General features: G+C 37.1%; 1 protein-coding gene and 1 long non-coding RNA gene across 2 annotated transcripts in view; both read right to left on the minus strand.

Annotated features, from left to right (window-relative positions):
- LOC136357581 (uncharacterized) overlaps positions 1-20,853 on the minus strand; it is a 391,604-nt gene that overhangs the window by 258,495 nt on the left and 112,256 nt on the right. The window lies entirely within an intron of this gene.
- Positions 691-8,092, minus strand: LOC136357574 (collagenase 3-like). The gene is made up of 10 exons (XM_066312961.1): positions 7,940-8,092; positions 7,600-7,841; positions 6,348-6,496; positions 6,122-6,247; positions 5,053-5,214; positions 4,346-4,463; positions 3,846-3,979; positions 3,343-3,502; positions 2,503-2,606; positions 691-1,952 (listed from the first exon to the last, which is right to left on the minus strand). Exons 1-10 carry the CDS (start codon positions 8,060-8,062, stop codon positions 1,852-1,854), a joined length of 1,419 nt encoding a protein of 472 aa, XP_066169058.1. The 5' UTR covers positions 8,063-8,092; the 3' UTR covers positions 691-1,851.

A 20,853-nucleotide genomic window follows, 5' to 3' on the forward strand; every position in this document is an offset into this window, starting at 1 on the left:
CTCTGTCTGTCAAAAATTTTTATATACAATTGAACCAAATTATGCTTGTTATGCTTAGAGAAATGTACTGACTTTCCTCCCAGCAGTTTTCTCAGTATTTTATCATAAACCAGAACTTTGGTTTTAGTCCACTTTAAGTTTTTTGTTTTGTAAAGTTTTTTTTTTTTTTTTTTTTTTCCAGTTCTGTTTTCATGCATTTCTTTAAAGCATAATAAACTCTGGAATTCATTAGCTCACAATTTTATGTTCAGAAGAGACCTCTCAAGCTGTTAGGTTATCTTAACCAACCACCTATGTTGAGTGAGCTACAGAATTAACCTCACCTAGCCCACCACTAGGTAAGCTTGTTTGTAACATTTATGTTTGTTTGAAGATATTAATTTTTGGTGAGCTTTTCTTGGCAGGCCTGGCTGATTGATTGACTTAGGGGTTTTTGTTGAGAGAGCAGAAGAGGACAATGTTGTTCTAATTAATTGCTAATATTTAACATACAAATTAATGTGTAACTGTTTTTTCCAGTACTTCTTAATAATCTCTCATCCTTTCTGTAATGATAAGGACTAATTCCAACTTAGTTCTTATTTTGCGGATTTGAGGGGTTTTTCCATTTTTCACTCTTCTGTCTTCCTCTCCTTCTCTTTTCTATAAAATTTCTTTTTGAAGGCACAAAACCAAATGTTAAACAGAGGTGAAAATCTTAAATAATAAAATACACAAGTTAGGGATCTTGATTTCTTTTGCCCAATAGTTCTGTATTGCTTCTGTGACAGGCAGCAAAAAAAATTTAATTAAAGTAATTTCACAATGTCACTTTATTCCTCCAGTTTACTTTATATTATTTTTTAAAATCAAAATCATCACACATTTAATAGTCCCACATCATTTGCATTGATTAAAACAAAACAGAACAAAACAAAACTCTCACAATATACTGAAACAATTGATATAGACATTAAAAGAGTGGCCAACATGAAAAAATATATTCTTTTCAATATTTTGCTTTGGATGTTCAGGTTCTCTTCTGGCACAGGCACAACCTCTATAAATGTCACTTCAGTTAACACCAGCTGAAAATATCTGGGCTGTGATACCAGATGTAGTACCATGCATGGTTTCAGTCTGCATGATTCTCTTGTTGCTGCTTTCTTCTGGTTTCCCCAGTATCATACAGGCTTACAATTTCTCCAGGGAGTATTTTAGTACTTTTCTTGCTTTCCTGTCTGCTTTAGAATGATATCTCACTGTTTCTGCACCTTCTCCTTGTTCTAAAGATGACATGAGCATCTGCTGCCAGGGGCACATTCCCATTTAATACAGTCAAATACTTTTGAATTCCCAAACTTCATCATTGCTGCTTGGTGTTACTTGTTCAGAGAGTCACCATGCAGTCCTCACTCATTCATTGCACATTGAGTACCCAGTGTGTTAAAAGGAATTTCAAAAAGGGAAAAAGGATTAGTTTAAAAATATAAAGGTTTACCAGGTCTATTTCTTGGGACATGCTAGGAGACCCTTGAAAGATGCTAGATGTGCTCAGAATGCTGGGAATTAGTAGTGTTCACGAAAGTGTGTGATGTATCCAGCATCACTTCAATACTAGACAAACTTTAAATGCTGTAATGTGCCTTGAAATGTTAATGATTTCTTTTCTCCTTTCCTATTAACTTAAATCAATTTCAGACTGACATGCAGTTGTACAAGTCCATATATACAGTATACATTTGGTGGAAGGTAGCCTAATATTTGTTCATAGAACCTTGCTGTCCTTTGGTAAACCTAAATGCCCATTTTATTAATATTCCCGTGTCCTACAAGATGCTCTGCAGCCTATGACATGGCACTCAGCTGCAATTAGCACCAAAATAGGGAGTTGGTATGTAGGACACGGACAATTCTTTGACTCCAGATGCTATATTCAAACTGCAGTGGTCCGTTGAAGAAGTAGAGGTAACCTAAGGAAAAAGAAAGTTCAAAAGAATTATCACTAAGAAACTGTGTTGTCATATCAAAATTATCCTTAACATAGGAATTATCTTATTTTCATTTTTAAAAACTCAAATGCAATATTTTCATATTTAAAATGGTGAGATAAATTTTTTAGAGATCCTCATTCCGTTTGCTATAGCTGGACTACAGTTTTAAAATGACTGATATTCTTTAATCTTGTGTCAAATTTTTACTACACTTGATCAGGAAAATACAGGGTTGGCATTTCAATTTTTAAGGCACTGACTCAGTAACACTCCCTGAAAAGCTGGATGGGAATGGGCTCCAGGTATTACATCATAATACTTCTACATTAAGCATGTCACTTTAGATTCCCTAAGTAAGGAGCTCATTTTTTGGCCAGAGCACAATTTAGATCAGAAAGCTGATTCAGTCAAGAACAGAAGTGATGATGTGAAGAAATTAAAATTACAAATGCATAACTTTCTACAAGAAATTAATCTCAAGTTTTAGGGACAATCAATTGTAATAAGATTTCATTATCAGATTATGTACCATTTCTTTCATAGACCGCATCCACTTTATCACCAATTCCTGCGAATTCTTCCTCGATCAGCCTGGGGTAGCCTGCTTCCATAACCTCTGCCTCTTCATCATAACTGTATTAAACACAAAAGAAAAAAAAAGCAGGTGATTTAAACAGCCTGAGAATTTGGCCTGTGCCCTTTATATGTTTTTAAGTTACCCACATCCAAAGTAAGCCAGCAGTCTTTGGGTGCTTTCTGTCAGTGAAATGGTAAAATGCAGGGTGATAAACAGGGCATGCCTCCATCAGAAGTGGAATAAACGCAAAGCAAATAGAGTTACATTTTCAGAACTGATCTATAAAATATGTATTATATGAAGATTATTGTACCTGGATATATTGGTGCTACAAACCTATCCTGAGGCTGCTTGGCCCAATGATAGTGGGAAGGGATGGTAATGTCTTGATTGCACATGAGACCTGATTGTGAGTCCCACTCATGGACAGTGAAAAAGAGACCCTCTAGGGTGAGACAGATTTCTTACAGCATTGATACCATTTCACATCACAAGCAACTCAATGGGGCAAGATGGGAAATTTGTCTAGGAGGCATGACCATATTAGAAATCCTCCCAGATTAGGGCACTTTGTTCTCATTTCCTTGCACTCATTCAGCTTTTAAAATCTGGTCTGATGTTTTTATAAAAACCTTGCATATACCTTTACAAAATCTTGTACACAACTATAGCACCAATGAAAACCACAGACTGGATTGGCTATATGCCTGGTTTGAACCAAATTCCTGATCTTTCAACGCATCTGGACAGGTTGTGACTAGGGACACCAAAACTGACTTGTCTCTACCTTACCTCCAGTACTTATTTCCAGTAAAAAAGAGAGTCTTGCCAGTGTCTTTAACATGGACGGCTGCATCTATTCTTTTCATTTCTTTTGGGAATCCCATTTCATAAATCTTTTTAGGGAAGTCTTCAACTATGTCGTAGCCGTTCAAAGCCCAGACTTTCTTTCCTGAAAATACAAACAAAGTATGAGTGAGTCTTTTGTAAGGACTCAGCTTTGTGAGAAGAGTAAAATAAGGAAACCATGAATCCCTATTTTCATACAACAAACAGATTCTTAAGTCACATACTCAGTAGGTATCAGACTATTTATATTATGATTCTGGGCATCCTAACTAAATTGTACATCTCCTAATTCAGTGAAAATTTTATAGATGTACATGAGGTGAAGCCATTTGTTTTTTTGAGTGAGGAAGGTAGGATGTTCTATCTTTCTATTATCTTTATGCCATCCATTGAGCTTGATTAAATATGCATATTTTTCTGCCAACAACACAATTGTGAAAACTCACCTTTAAACATGAATACAAGGTCTTTGATGGGACTTTCATAGGCTGCATCTATTTTATTTGGAAGCTCTGGCCAAAAGGACTTAAGTAACACTAGTTCTGCTTCAACCATCTGAGGGTGCAGTCGCCAGAAAAACCTAGTTCAGAAAAAGAAGATATATTTTTTGTTTCTTTTCATACTGTAGAATAGCAGTACCATGATATGCTATAGTTAAAATAAATTACTGATGACTTAGTGGTTATTAATGTCATAGGACATTGAATAGACAGAGCCCCTCTTAGACCTTTTTTTTTCCTCACAGCCATCAGCTGCAGACTGTTTCTGTCACTCACACAGTGATTATCTCAAACAATAACAAATTTTAAGCTTCTTTCATTTATTATAAGAGAAACACTGCTGTCCCCTGTGAAGCTCCCAAATGCAATAAGTAAAAAACTGAAATGGCATTTTTTCCTCAAACTTTATCCAGTACCCATCATCCTTGACATAGAAGTGTCTTTACCTGTCCTTGAAGACCAGCATTTCTCCACGAAGTTCTGTTATTGCATCAAGTGATAATTCTACATCACATTTCTCTGGTGTTTTGGGATGTTTGGGGTTTGGATCTTTGTCTCCAGCACCTGGAATGATATCATATGATGTAAGCTTGAAAATATTAATTTTCTCTCTGTTGATCATGATATTGAACAGAACATGGAAGACCTTCTAGGAGCATGATGAATATAAACATAATAGGTAAATTTTTTTACTGGAAAACTCTGTTCTCTCTTTCCTCTAGCCAAATGCATGCATGAGCTTTGCAGCTCAAGTGCACTGTAAAGGTATTAAATGAACTTGCTTTCTTTATCCCGAGTTTTGGAGGTCCCCAAAAACTTTGTGCTTTTCATAATGAAACATGGATAGTTCTGTTTCTACTTTTAGACTCTGTTTTATCTTTTCTTTTCAGGCAGGTTAAAAAGTAGAAGGATTCTGGTCCCCATCACCTACCACTAAAGGACACAGGTCAGTGACCAACTGTGCTCTGCAGCATTATGTAATTTTTTTCCTCCTCTGAACTACTGAATCTAAGCATCTCTTGTTCCAGTGAAACATTCTTAATCAGTCATGGCTGTTGTTATTGAACATCTTCAGCTGACAGTAACAGTGCAGTGCATCTGCAGCAGGCTATAATGATACAGGAGATAAATATTATATATTATGCTGACTTACCATAGAGCTCTTGGATCCCTTGCACATCATCATCAGGAAGCACAAAACCAGTTTTTCCAGTGTATGTGTATATTGGGAACATCAAAGCTCCAGGGTCTCTAGAGTGCTCAAGTCCCAGTGAATGACCAAATTCATGGGCAGCAACAAGAAACAAGTTATAGCCTATAACAAACCACAGCAAAAGTGAATGTGTATCTCCTTGCATCACCATATTTGACACTGTGCTTTAACATATGGGACAATGAACGCAACAGCTGAATACATGGAAAAATTCTGCATAATTCATAAAATCACAGAAGGGTTTGAGACCTTAAAGACCACTTCTTTGCAAACCCCTTGCCTTGAGCAGGGACATCTTTCACTATATATAATTGCTTGTCATTTTTGAACTATGATGGGTTTTGCATTGATAAGGGCCTAAGAGGTCTAGTCTCTCCTAGCTGGTGTTCAGCCTAACTCTTACATGACAGTGTTACTATATAGGGAGATACAGAATTCTCAAAATTTCTTAGCAACACAGGAAAGCTCTAGGGTGAAGTCTTGGTCCTACTGCAATCAAGAACTTTTTTGTTGGGAATTAATCTGCAGTAGAGAGTCCATATGTTTTTCACTATTGCAGAAATTAGCATTAATGGCAGGAGGGTGACCTAATCCAGTGCTGAAAAAAACAGTGTTTTGTTCCATTAAACTCTGTCCTAAATAGGCAAGGTAATGAATCTTCAAATTAATTGCAAGCAGAGAATGTGCAGCTGAAGTATGTTTGCTGTAGGCTTCCGTAAGGAAATTCCCATCAGTCTGTGATCAGAACTAGCTGCCTTTAGGGAATTGCCAAAATGACAAAGCCTTGTGTCATTTTTTTTAATCTCTTCACTTAGGAGTGCTACAGCCTAAAATTTATGCTAAGCACATGTTAAACTTCCATTTATGACTGGAGGTTAAACTCTGTGGTTAATAGTGAACATAATGATGAACAAAGAGTAAACAGGCAAAACAAACTGTCTACAGATATCAAACTGGGATAAATTTTCCATCTATCACCGTTTCAAATAATCTCAGGAACTTCTGTTACCTTTAGAATCATCTGACCAAACTTCATCATCATCAAAATGAGCATCTCCTCCATAGTCTGGGCCAGGGGGAAAAGCATGTGCCAGTAATCCAGAGGGTCCATCAAAGGGGTAGAAGTCACCATGTTCTGTAAAGCAAAATTTAAAACAGTTAAATTAATTACTCCACCTTATGTATATAAGAATATAATTTACTTATAAAAAAAAAACCAATTGGTTCTGTGTTACCTTTAGTGCCAAAGGAGATCATGATATCAGCTACCCCACTTCGTATTCTGGTGAAGTTCAGTGGTGTCACATCAGACCAAACTTTAAATGCTTTTTTGAAAGCTCTGTCTACTTCATTATGTCTCAGATCTGAAGTGTAATTCATAATTCTGTCAAAGAGATTAATAATACCTTTAGTTAAATTGTGTGAATTGAAGAAATATGCAATCCCCTTTTATTTGACTGTACACCTCATTATAAGTTTTTTGCTTTTGTCATATGATCTTAAAATGTAACAAGGAGCTTAGCAACCTCATAGAGTATTAAAAGAAATTAAGTTTTCTATCATTATTAAAATAATTCAGAGATATCTGAAATGATCCTGCAGCTTTCTGTAATTGGTTTTCTATGCACCAGAAGATTTAGAAGTGACGTATATATGAAGTAAAATTGTATCAGTAACTTCAAAAATTTTTATGTCATATAAAATATCTCATGATCCTCACTTCCTGGAGGAGCAAAGCATTATCCAAAATGATTTTTGTAGGCTATAATTGTCCATATTAAAGTAACATTTATCACTAGCTATGGAACTAAGATATTTTAGTGATTTCCTATTTGGAATCTGCTAAATAAACACAGTCTGTAGCTGTTGAAAACCCCAGAAATACTATCTTGCAGAATTAAGGGAGAAGGATTTACTCTGGGAACTGCCCTCCCTACACCTCCTAAGGCCAGCTTTTCTGAGGTCATGATACAGGGATTTGTCTGACCAAACACAGAGTTCTACATCTGGGATGTGAAATGGAAGAGTCTGCTCTCACAGTCACACTACACAGAGTGGTTTTCATCTACACTGTTCTGTCCAGGACAAGACAGAAGCAAACACTAAAACAGGTCCAAACAGAGCTAAGGAGGGACCCAGAGAAGTCCATGATCTGAGCCCCTATCCCTCTTTCATTTGGCACCAGGAATGTGTCCTGAGTGTCTATATAGAGGCCAAATGAGGAGCTGCTAGCTTACAGCACACCAGGTTTCATTTCCCATGATAAAGTGCAATGGAAAAAATTCATGTTTACTTCCTTGGGCTGCAATGTAGGCTGGGAACACTTTCCCAAAAGTGGGGCTGTAAGGGTTTTAAACTGCAACACTAATTTTGTCAAACTCAAATGCACCTTTCTCACATCAGCCTGACGTACTGAGCAACCCATTGGACAATACACCTGGAAAGAAAGTAATAACAGTAATAACACCCAAAATACCATGCATTTACCTGTATGTCAAATTCATTTTTGACCATTTGAGTTTTCTAGGGAAAAAGTTATATTCCCCCACATCTGGGACACCGCATCTTGGCTTCTGCATCAGCTCATATGTTTCTTCATCTAGTTTGCCTGTCACCTCCAAGCCAAAAAAAGCTTGCATTTCCCGAAGTTTTGCTGCCACTGTGTTCCCACTCTTCCACATTATGCCAGCAGGATTCGGACGGAGATCATAGTGAGTCCTGAGATAGCGCTAAGAAGGGGAAAAGCAGTAATAAGCCCAATTTCCAAAAGTTGTAACTGCATGACTTACTGTTATTGGAACATGCAAATAATTATTTTATACTGTACCTCTGCAAACTGAAGGTCCTTTTCAGTGAATTCATGGCTGTCTTCAAGGGGAATAGGGATTGTCAGACAAAATGACAAACCCAACAAGAAAAAGAAAAGAGCTGGAAGTCCTGATTGCATCATGTTGGATTTCTGAAGTCTGAAGCCCTGATGTTTTAGAGAGTAGATGCCTTTACTTTTATAGTCCCAACCCAGTGAGTCACCACTCAGAGACAAGCTAGAACTTCCTTGTTGCTGGAAGTAAACATGCTTAGATGGCTGGTTTTTTATTCCTCCCCAACACTGTGGTTTAGGCATCCGTTCCCCAGCTGAGGGCTCTGAAACTCTATCCTCGTATAAACATGAAGTCTCTGAATATTGACACAGGCTGCGGGAAGAAATGGCCAGAGGCAAACCACACTTCTTGACTTTTTTGCAGTAACTTCCACTGGCAATAACTGGCAACAATGCTGCAATGACTTACTTTTCTTTGCTAGAAAATTTGGGTTTTTAACCATTTGATACATGATAAAAATGCATAACAGGAGTCATTATTTTTAAAGTAAATTCTGCAACTTTTCAGTAGTTACACTAGTTCAACAGCAATTTTAGTGAAATAACATTATGGAATATACAATATGATATTGTTTCTTTTTTCTGCAAAGAGCTATAACTCCATAGCATTAACAAAAATTTTACTTCAGAGATCCTTAAAGAGAATTTCTATCTATATTACAGGATACTTGAGTCTGAAGTACTCAAAACCAGAAATGGTAAATATCAGGAAATAGTTAAGAACATTAAAAAGCATTTCTTTTTCATAATAAAGCAAGTCATGTGGAGTGACTAATTCATTCACAATTTATCTTCAAAAAACCTGAATTTAATTTACTTTATGAGACAATGGTAACCATAGATCAATGAGAGATTTAATGTTTTGAGAGAGGCAATCTACCAGCTACAGGTAGGCAATGGATCTGTGCATCTAGAATACCAAGAAATGTGATTTTTGTCTTATGAGGTGGATAGCAGGATAAATCTGGTGTTATGACAGAGATGATCATTACTATACCTCAAACATAAAGATTATTTCTATCTCTCCATCTTTTGCCTGCATAGAAAACCTCAGACAGCTTTCTGGTAGACACTGGTACAGGCGTCTTGGAATACGCTACCCTGACATGGATGTTCCCTTGTTGACAAAACAGGAAAAGGACAAAAACCAGGGAAGCTGAATGTGTAAAAGCTCTATTAATCACACAATGATAGGCGTGTGTTTTATGATGCCAAACAGCAAAAGCAAATAAAGCTGAGAAGAATTTGTTATGTAGGCTGTTTCTGCCTCTCTGCCCATCTCAGCCACTGCTAAATATGGTTACACCACTCTGGAACAGACAACATCTGTTAAAGCCGTTTGTATATTCTCCTTTACATTGTGTGTCAGCTGTACTGAGACTTTTTACTCAGCAACGGACATAAAGCCTGTTAATTAGTTATTCCACCTTCTTGAGAAGTGTTCTCAGGGCAAGCACTGAATCCATACTGCCAATGCTCTCACTGTACCACACTCCTTGCTAGGGCACTCTGCCAGACTATGTATGTATCCCATTTCTTTCCCTCCAGCATTTCTGTATTGATATTTGCAGCGTTGCTTTTGTCAGTGTTGGGGTACCCAATTAGCAGCTAAGCAGTATTTGCTGTGTATTTTCTTGCTTTGTGTGGAGCTTAGGAGAAGTCGTGCTGCCTTGTCATGTATTTTTGTGGCTATAAGGAAAGCTTTCCTGCCCACCACGAAGCTGCAAATGTTAATGCTGTTCACAGCAGTACCAGACATAGCTCAGAAATCCATGAGCAAAATGAATAGGTTAAAACGCTGCAAGGTAACTTTCCCACAAATTCCAAATTCTCTGAAATTAGGTTTCTTATACATAAGGAAGCACGATTTTATACCACACTGCCTCTTGTATCACTGCCTCTTATCAGATTTAGTTAAAAGTTTTTTATTCTCTGTTAGTCCTTATATGACTACTCTTTCTCAGCTTGGACATTGGAATCTTTGCTTCTGGAACAGGAGAAATTAATTTCTTCATCAACTGTTACTACAAAAAAGTGACCAGTCCATTGCCCTTGTGGAGAGGATGATCCCAAATTATTTCTCAGTGGTTTCAGGTTTACCTTAATAAACATAGGTCAGCTAACTGCCAATTAAAGGTGAAATCAAATATTCAGAGACAATATTTGAATGGTATAAATATAAAACTGAAAAAAAAGAGATTTAGCTCGGCTCAAGAGTAAAATTAAAGAACAGTGTTAGCCTATCCAAAAATGCTCCAAGGAAATGTGGAAACCTGTTCTTTGAAATGCTTAAGGGGCTGTCAACAAAGCAGTAATAATTATAATTGTCTTGCATGAAAAGGATGCTATACTAGGCAGGGAAGAACGAGTTTCCAATTTCTGTGACTTCTTTTTCACAAATGCTCTGAAGTCCTTTGAAGTTCACTGTGAAATCTCTTTCAAAACTTTAACTTCAGACAGCTGTCCTGAGGCATTTCCAAGGGATATTTTAAAAATTGGGCAACATAGCTACAGGAAAAAAATTAGAACAAGCAGCTTTTCTGAAAATAACTTCACTCTGTATAAGACGAGTAAAGCTGGATCTTTGCTACTATAGGAAAATGAAATGAAATGAACAAGTGAAGAGATGGTCCACTGTAGTGAACAGTTTCTGCATGTGAGTAGAAAAACATACAAAGAGGAAAAAATAAGCAGGTAGCTGTTTTGTCACGGGGAGTAAATCAAAATGCTAAACCTGAAGCTGGTTTCTGAAAGACTGTGTGCAATGAGCCATGTGAGAGTTTGTTATGGCTGAATTGTGCTTTTGGAAGACTCAGTTAAATCCTTTGGGAGTCCTGGCAATGTAAAAATATAGAATCCAACATGTTTTCTTACACATTTTATTGCTATTTATACTACATCAGTGGTCAGAAGCCTATACTGAGGCATAGATTTTTGTCTTCTCTACAGAAGAAGAAACAAAGTGAAGAAAATGGTGAAAGGCCATGCAAGCAAGCAAATAGAATGCTCAAAGAGCTTTATTCCCCCTTTTTCTGAAATAGTGTCACAGATGTAGTGCATGATGGTATTTTGAAGGGGACATAAAGTCTTCACTGAGCTGGGAATTAAGTAGACACCTCTGAAGTTGGTATTACCTTATATATAGTGACTCTTTAAAACCTCAAGCAAAGGAAGTTTTTTAAGTTGGCACTGATAAACAATAATATCAAAGCCAGCCAGTGTTGGGCATTGTAAGATGTAAAATCTATGGATTGGGTGATGCTATGGTCTGAGTCAGAAAATTAATTTAAAACTATGAAGAGAGGTGTAAATGAAGGTAAAAACAGTCAGAAGTGGTTCATAGACCTTGTGCTGACCTCAGTGCAACCAAGCAAGCCTGGAAAGTTTTATTTTAAAAGCTCTGAAACCCACAAAACTGCTGAATAGTAAGATTTCAACAAACACTGCAAAATTTCTGCAGTTCTGTCATCTTGTGGGTGTGGGTAAAGCTAACTGGGCTGATGGTAATTTACACAGGCACAGCAGAGACTGGAATAATCATGACAGTCTTCCCCTCCAAGGAAAAATGGAAAATGGGGGATGAAAGATGTGTCGAGAAGAAATGTAGTGCAGCATTTAGGTACTATTTATTTGAAAACAAGAATTGTGCCAACCATGTGATTTCAACATACATTTTGCTAACACAAATAATTGAAAGGTGTCCTGTTTTGATTTACAGTCTGTGTTTGGTGCCCAAAATAACAGTATATAGTGAATGCGGTGAATGATCAGTGACCCTGAAACAGCAGACACTTCACTTAAGAAAAATAAGCAAAAGTCAATGGTCCCATTTGTTAGTGCTTCTTACCACAAGGCAGTTGTATTTCAAGTGAAACATTTCCAGTGCCTGGGGCCGTGCCATCACATTTATGTGAGCTTCCTCTGGGAAAAAGGATGTTATTCTGAGGCACATAGTGCAGATGGGTAAATGGAATCTCAGAGTAGTTCAAACACATGGAAATACTCTACCTCTCCAGTTGCCACTCCATCTCTGGGACCTGCTGCAAGAAGGGGGGCAAGACAATTGAGCTGGGATGACAAGGGGTGTTACAGAAACCTGACTCCTTTTTTTATTAAACAGCAGTATCTCTGTGCCACTTGTTGGCAAAATGATGCAATTGGGGCATGCAGAGATGTTCAATATGGTCCAGTGCCAGAAGCAAGAAACATATAAATGTGTTCCCAAGAGGCAGTGACTTTTGTTTGAATGACCGTGCAGACCCTGTGAAGCAGAGGTGAAGGGCACCAAAGATGGACTGCCTTTTTGTCTGCAGAACTAAATTTAGGCACCCTCCTGGGTGTTATGTCTAAAGTCTCATTATAGTCAATGAAATCAAAGCACTCTTTAATCCTAGACAGCAGTTTATCTTATTACACTACATGAGGTAGGCACCTTGGGATTATTTCAGCTGCCTACAGACAGATTTTGGATGCTGTTTGAAGGACAGAGCTCTCATCAGTCCTGTGTCATATCTGATTTGTCCGCATTAGATTCCTTTCTTTAGGCTGCTGTGCTGAGTCCATCACAGCTGGGTTCTGCTGACTGTGGTGCAGCCCCAGCTGGTTCACACAGAGATACTTCAGATGACCTCTTCTGGAGTTGCACTTCTCCCCCATTTTCTGCTGGTGCCTGAAGAAGCCAGGAGCTGTCACGTTGCAGGGATTTGTTGTCTTGCTGTGGAAGGTGGCAGCTCTGCAGCTGGTAGGCATCTGGGCAACATGCATTCCTTCCAGGACAGTGCTCCTGCTCACAGCTGCATCTGACCTGGGACAAAGAGGGACTCCTGCCTCATGCCCACAGCCAAATGAGAGAGAGAAAATGCCTCAAAGAGGCACCTGAATCCAAATTTTCTTTGTTCAAACAAAATGACTGCCCAGACCAAATACAAAATATCTAGGTATCTCTATTACTAGAAAACTGTAGGCAAACAATGAGTTTATGAGTTAGTGTCTAGGCAACATAGTTTTGCTGCTCAGGGGAAGCAGCCAGTCAACAGTACAATAAAAACTGAGGGAAAATGAAACCACAGGAAAATAGATCCAAGGTAAAAAAAGTAATTTTCTATTTTTTTCATACATCCATCATATTAAACCTATTTTTTAATTCTGATATTTAAGATTGCACATAGTCTAAAGAATATATTTGAAGACTATCTTGATGGCACTGTGGATCTCTGACACCCATAAGTAGGTCTTAGCATGATACTTTTTGATGTGCTTTCTTTCTTATGTCAGCTCCAAAATGCATATATTATTTCCTTAAAATATTTTTATTTTAGCTCTTCCATCATGGTAAAAAATGTTGTCTTGTCAATTTACTGTGTAAGTACTTTGCTGTAGCAAATTTAGCCTTGAAACTTAAGACCTTCACTATGAATGGATAGCCATTGTTCACAGAAACCATAGAAACAATGTTAATTGTAGTTAATTGTAGCTGCTTCATTAGGAAGAAAAGCTTCATTAGGAAGAAAAATACATTTTATGATTTATTTATAAAGTGATTTAACATTTCTTTCTAAAATTCTGGGGACTCAAGAGTTTAAATAAATTACCTGGAGGAAATAGAAATTTTGCATGTTAATGGTGTAACTGGAGTTTGAACTTTAAATTTGTGGATTCTACACCTTCAGGAGGGACAAATGGCTCCTTCAGGAGTGTGAAATAAAAATTAATATAATGTTCTCTGAAACTTTCAGGTTCAGAGTGCTTACTATTTTTGAAAATTTGGGCTAGGAGCCAACAGAAACACACAAGTCTTTTTCCTGCCTCCCCAAGCTCTTTTCTCTGATGTATGTTAACAAATTTATTATTGATAAAGAAGAACTCATAATTTCTGATTTGAATTTCTGTTGGTCACTTCTCAAGAGCACTGTATCTTCTACACCTGCTAAGTAATTACAACCATTACTGTCTCCACTGGATCTGGACATGTCAAACCAGGGCTGGCTGTAGTACCCAACCCCATGAAGGCCTTTGCTTTTCTGGTACTGTAAGAAGAAATGCAGCAGAGGAACAGGGCAGGTTTGGTGTGGATTTCGAGGGTGGAGAGAAAGCCTGTCATCAGCACTAGTGAAAAATATTAGAGTTGTAACCATTGTTCATAAGATACGTTCATATGAACTGAACGAGGTATTACCTGATTCTTTCCAGAGGCATAATCATTAAAGGTACAGCCTAATTGAACTATATTCCTGATTCCTTATAGTTTTCCAAGCCACTATCTATTGGAATTTCCACCTGAGTGCCTACAAGTTGTTTTTTTTAAGATCAGAGCCTCTCATATATGCACACAAATAATTTAGATTGATATCAAATGAATTTAAAAAGTTGCATTGATATTATCTGAAAGAGACAGCATCACAAATCTTTTGGACAGGTGCTTGTCCTTCATGGAAATACATGGAAGTAAAGTTTGCTGTAAATTTTTGATTTGTAAGGACTTCTATGACTGAAACCATACATTTTAAAAACATTTAAGAAAGGAAGTGTGATGTTTAAAGCCATGGGCTTTGCTTGCCAACCACATTCATGTTGTTTATACAGCTGGGCTTTTTACAAAGCAGTTCCTCAACCCCATTGCAAAAGCTCTTGAGGGTAAGGGGGGCATAAACTAGAAGACTGATGCAGACAATTTTATAGAAAGTACAACAAGCAAGTGGTAAGCTTAAATTTAGGTTTGGATAACTGGTGAGAGATTACTAACGGGGGGTTTTAGCAAGCTCTTGGTGCTACCTAGCAAAGTGCATATTTTAAACTATAAAATGATGTGGCACAGAAATAAATGTCCAATTTTTCCATTACAAAAAAATATCATAAAAAGGGGGTTCTATATTTAATAAAAAAAAAAAATCTCTCTTCCTCATTTGAATAAAATTCAGGGCAGGCCACCAAGATGATGAGGCTGGAGCACTGACACTGTGAGGAGAGGCTGGACAGCTGGACTTGTTCTGTTCTGCCTGGAGCAGAAACAGCTTCAGGAGGACCCAACTGCAGCTCCCAGTGTCTGCGGTGAGGTTTCCTTAATACCAGTAACCAAACAGCAAAGTCTGATATTTTGAAAACATTTTAGTGAGTATGCTCATGTGACACTTTAGACATACTCAAGTTCCATACATTACAGATTTTTGACTGAGAATTAGAAAAAACCCCAATAAACCAGGGCTCCAAACGCTGACTGCCACTTGAAATCTTCAGACTTCTCATGTTCAAATTTATCAGTTGATATCTTCATGACATCAGTGAATTTTCAGTTACTGTGAAATATTGCTCAGAAAGTGAACTAGAAAAATTAACTAGCCAATACAGTTTGTAAATGCAAATTAATGTCATTCAGACTAAGTTCTCAAGATAAGTATTTGCAATATTTTGAACATTTTATTGCCCTATCTAATGCCTTAACACTATCTTCACACTAGCACGGTTCTGCATGAAAGATATTAACCGAGTATTTTCAGCCATCACTCTAAATTTACTAAATTCTCTGCCATTCACTGACATTCTACCCTTTTCACACTGGTCTCTGCTATATAAATGTCCTTCTGTATTTACTTTCAGAAGAAGACAACAGCTTCCATTCATCTTTTTCACATAGTAGCTGTGGGATGGAATGACAACAAAATAAAGGATTTTCTGCAATGTTTCTGGTAAGTCATTAAAAATGAAAATTTCATCACACTATCTCTGTTCTTATGTCAGCTGAAAAATTCCATTGATGTGTCCCCTAGCTTTGGCATTCAGCATTTTCTTTTCTGTCCTAGTAGATAGCAATAAGTGGCTTCTTTCACTTATCTTATTTCACTTATTCTTTCTTTCCTCATCAGGCATTGTGTTCTGATTCACTGCAGTGATAAAGACCAACTGCTAGTGATTCAGACTATTGAGTGGGGATTAAAGGATTTCTGAAAAATGAAATTATAAATAATATTGGTTCAGAGAAGAAGATTTGCAAAAGCTGTGGTGCTAGAAATGCTTGTTCATATTCATGCTGAAAAACAAAGTTCAATAGCTTAGATGTTGCAGAAGACGCCTGGAGACCATGGCTCAAATAGGGTTACCTACAGCCAGTTGCCCAAACCAAAAAGGATCAGAGAGATGGAGCACGTGTCCTGCAAAGAATGGAATCCACTGAACAGTGCTCCATCAAATCAATCCCTCTCCAGTTTAGAGAGCAGGGTGCTGTGGGGGCCTGTGTCAAAGGCTTCACTGAAGCCCAGACAAATGACACCCTTGTCCACTGCTGCAGGCAGTGTAGATGGGTTGGTCAGGCAGGACTTGCCTTGTGCTAGCTGTCTCAAATCACCTTCACATCTTCAACATGCCTTAGCTAGGAGGACCACATCAAATGCAAGCAATATTCTTCTCATTTTTGAGAATTACTCTATGATGGTTCATACTTGCAGTTTCATAATCATTAAAAAGCTCATTAAATTACATAGGGCTTAAATCAGAACAGATTCTATCCCTGACTGTTTTAAAATGGTTGGAGCAACTTCAGCTTTCATTATCATGATATTGGCAAGGCCATGAGACAGTCAGACCATGTTCTTGGGAAAATTTCCAGGCACATGCTCGTGAACTTTCAGCATCTTCATTTGTTTATTCCACTTTTCTCTAGCCAGATGTGAAGTGGAATTCATTATATAAACAAATCAGGAGATATCTGTGCATAGTGGTGTCAGAATCTCTCAAGTCAGTAAAAATATCTGTGTCACACGTGGCTTGCATATAAAATGGAAATTCCTGCCTGAAAGTGAACCATAAAAAAATGTTCACTGAAAATTTCACAGAGCTTATGCATTAAGTTGAGCTATTGCTTTATGTCCTTTCAATGCAAAATAATTTATACAACCTGTTCAAAGTTGACAAAGAAAACTCTGGCTATGAAAAATTCTTCTATTACTGTCAAATAATGAGATTATTAGAATGGTTAAAAATAAGGTTTGTAAATTCTCGTTTTACCTTATTCTTGGATTAGGAAAGAGGAACACTGAAGAAACACTTTTTAGCTTCATCTAAAAACGTAATAAAATACTGAAAGATTAAGATTTTCTCTAAAAGTTGTCTCTCTATAAATAACTACTTGGAACTATTCAAATAATTATGAATTCAGTTTTTATCACTTGTGTTCAGGAAACATCACATGTAACAACTCCTGACTTGCACCTGAGCAAAAAGAACGTGTGTTATTTCTATGTGATATTAATCTGGTTGACTTCCAGAAACTGAAAATCTTCAGATGGAAGAGGAAGTTACAACATGATGACATTTACTTTTGGTTGTTAGGGAATTTGACTAAGAGACAAAATTTAACATCCATGCACCTAACAGTAGGAACTTGAGGTTCACCCAAATCCCAGATGAATATTCTTGACCATGTAGTAAAGGGCTAAATCAGATTCTCCTCCTTCTGTGGGAGGGATCAAGCTAGTTTTTAATCCTGTTTCACAGAGTACCTAATTCTCACAGCATAAAATTTGGATTGTACCATTAAATACAATTATTTTCATTCAGCTTTGATCAATTGCTTCAGTTTCTCTATTTAACATACAAATAACTAAATGACCCATTCATCTCAGTATTCTGTCTCTTAGCAATGAGGATTAAAGACAATATCTAGGGAGAACATGAGTTTGATGAGTTTTTGACTGATGCTGGATGTCCTCATGATCTTCTGTAAGAACAAATTCCAGATATTCACTTACTATTCTACAAGAGATAGTTTAATTTCTCTATTGTAAATCCTTCAAGCCTGATTCAGTGTCCCATGACTCTAATATTGCACAGTTTGGTCTACAGCAGTTTTACACTCAGCTTCTGGTGTACCTCCATGATTTTGCAAATCTTAGTTTTATGAAGTTTTTGATCTCCTCTTGTCCAAACTCCTAATTTGATAGCTGCTCCTTCAATTTAATGATTGAAATTTCTACGTACTTTCTTCACTGTCATTATATTCTTTCTGAGATCTGGAGAACAAACCTGCACTAACTTCTCAAGAAGTGGACATGGGGAGTTTTGATAGAGTGGCAAAATTATGCTTCCCATCACTCCGTCTCTCAGCATTTATCCTGATGGCTTCCAGTGCATTGCTGGCTTTTTTTGCCTACCTCTGCATACTGAGCCATTGATTTCTGAGTGAGGATCTTGCTTTCACACAATACGTTGTTTACATTCCAAATCCAGAAAGCAGAAAGAATGTGAGCTAACAACAGAATCAAGGTTGACACGATTACGGATTTTTGGTGGCAAAACAACAACTCTAGAAGTACACACTGTCTTCTGACTTAATCACAACATAAGGATTGTTTTACCTTATGGTGCTTTTTTAGCTGCATTGCTTCATTATAATTTACAGGAAAAGAATAAACAACAGGAAGAAAAGATCAATTTCCCATTCAAAGCTGACATGCCCAAAAAACCCCATGCGGCTAAACAAACTGTAAGTTAAATTATAGGATATATGATGTGCTGTGCACTAGACAAATGTGTTTTTCTCCACAATTGTGTGAATAACTGATGGTTTGGTTCAGTAAGAATAAGAATAATTAAAACTCCCAGTGATTTCATGTGAAGTATTTTGTGTATATCTTTCTTGTCAGAAGGAAAAAACCACCCATATTTCATGTGTCCTTAATGAGAACTAAGGCTTAAGCAAGCCCAGTTTAAAACCCATGGGTAGCAACTATAGCTATAAGATCCAGGGAAGTGATCATCCACTTTTCTTGGCACATGTGAGACCACGTCTGGAGTGGTGTGTCCAGATCTGGATTCTTTAGTGCACAGAAGACATTACCAAAATGGTCAAGGGCTGAAGCACAGGACCTAAGAGGAAAGACTGAGAAAGCTGGGTTTGCTCATGCTGGAGACTAGAAGGCAAAGGGGAAACTTTACTGATATCTTCAGCTACCTGACAAGAAAATGCAGAGAAGATGGCGGCACACTTTCCTTTGATGTCCACAAAGAAAGGACAGGAGGAAATGAAAACAAAATCAAACACTGGAAATTCTACTTGGGTGTAAGGAAAATTTTCTTTGTGGTGAGAGATGAAAAATGTTTGAAAGGGCAGAGTTCTGGTTCTTTGTCCAAAAAGGTGTTCAAAATTAATATAGTCAAATCCAGAAATAACATGGTCTAATTAAAATTGAGGCAGTGATAGCCTACATGTCCTCTCAGGGATCCTTCCAAACTAAATTAACCTATATTTCTGCATTTCCATGAATGATGGTCGTAACTGATCCAGTAGATCATTGGAAAACTTTTCAGAAGGAACCTGGGTATTTTATATCTCCTGACTTCACAGTTATCTGTCAGTTCCATTCATTTCTGACAGTTTGTTAAGCATCTCACTTTGTTGCTCAAATCCAGGTCAATGAAAATTCATTGATAGTTGTATAATAGAGGGTCCTAAAGCTATTAGTGAAATCCTCAATAAATATTAATTTACAGACCAATAACATCAGCCAACTCACTAATGGCAGTCATAGTGCAAATTCTAGTGCATGATGCTCAAATGAAGTTTGCAAATTCTTCAATAAATAAATACAACACAAGGGTATCCACTGCTAACAGTCTCCCAATCCAATTTCCATGTAATCACAGTGTGTTGGTAATCCAGCTCCAGATAAGTATCAACTTGACAACCCAAAATATACATATGCCTTTGGTAGGTTTCTCCCTTTAAATTCTATGCCAGGCTCTCTATTGATTCATATGCTTAACACATTCATTTAAGAAAAAAAAGTCAAAGCAACTGGCCAAAAAAAATCTTGAAAATGTTACCTACAAATGCTTTGTAAGAGGGTGAAGTGTTCAAAATGGGCTGTTCTTAGTTCTTTCAGTCTGAAATGTATATGTGTGGGTGGGCACCATGTATATGACTATTAGAAAATGACTAGGAACATAAAATGAGTAGGTAGGTTGCCAAAGTAAACATGCTGTTGTGCCCACTTTAACTTAAGACAACTGAGGCTATTCTTCTGTGATTTGATAAGGCTTGATTCATAGTTCTAGGAGTTGCCTAAAACTATGACTCAAGTCTAAGCCTGAAACTCAGTCAGTATTTTTAGATTATTAAAAAATGAGACAGGGAACTCCTTCATCTTGTTTACCTAAGGAATGAAGAGTAAGGTGTTTTTCACAAACACTTGTAAGGAGAGGTCTGTTTTGTGAGTCACTAGTGGATTTTCCACAATTACTATTAAATAATAACTAGAAGCATAAAAACAAGAAGCTCAATTGCTAAATGCAAGTTAAAGAAGGCTCAAATTAGCCTCTTCTAAATATTAATTCTTTCTCTTTAAAGCAATACAGACTTAAACTCTGTCCAAGCACAACTGTGTGTTGTAGTTTTCTGAAGTACTTTAGCTGAATGATCCATTTACCGTGATATTATTATTAGTGTTCTTTTTTTTTTTGAAGTCTATGGTTGTAGACACTGCTCTGAACAACTTCTGAATTTTTTGCAGAGTCAAAAAATGGTGTTAAAATGTCTGAAAGATATAGTTAATTTATTCGCACCAAATTTTCAGACAACCTATACTGGATGTGTATGGTAAAATGCAACCAACTTTCTCACTTGATCAGAATTGTTCCATAGTTCCAGGGCTCTGGTATATTGAAAATTTTTATGTTTAAATAAAAGATGTGTTTTCTAACACAGTACTATGCAGACAGTAAGAGCAAAATGATATTTATGCAGATACTTAGATACTCAGTTATTTAGATATTTATTTATTTTCTGAAAGATAATCATAACTGTTTTCCAAAAAATCTGGATCTCTCTCAATATCTTTTGACTTGTCAATGCAGACGCTGAATACATGTGA

Source organism: Sylvia atricapilla, chromosome 2 (genome assembly GCF_009819655.1).
Source record: "Sylvia atricapilla isolate bSylAtr1 chromosome 2, bSylAtr1.pri, whole genome shotgun sequence".
Classification (NCBI taxonomy): Eukaryota; Metazoa; Chordata; class Aves; order Passeriformes; family Sylviidae; genus Sylvia; species Sylvia atricapilla.

What these genes read in the sequence shown, in the direction of transcription:
- LOC136357574 (XM_066312961.1), bottom strand. Translation starts at nt 8,062, where the DNA reads ATGATGCAATCAGGACTTCCAGCTCTTTTCTTTTTCTTGTTGGGTTTG. An exon ending in AGGGATCCAAGAGCTCTATG is followed by an intron (nt 4,464 to 5,052) that starts GTAAGTCAGCAT and finishes ATATCATTCCAG; the next exon opens with GTGCTGGAGACAAAGATCCA. An exon ending in ACTGGAAATAAGTACTGGAG is followed by an intron (nt 2,607 to 3,342) that starts GTAAGGTAGAGA and finishes TGTTTAATACAG; the next exon opens with TTATGATGAAGAGGCAGAGG.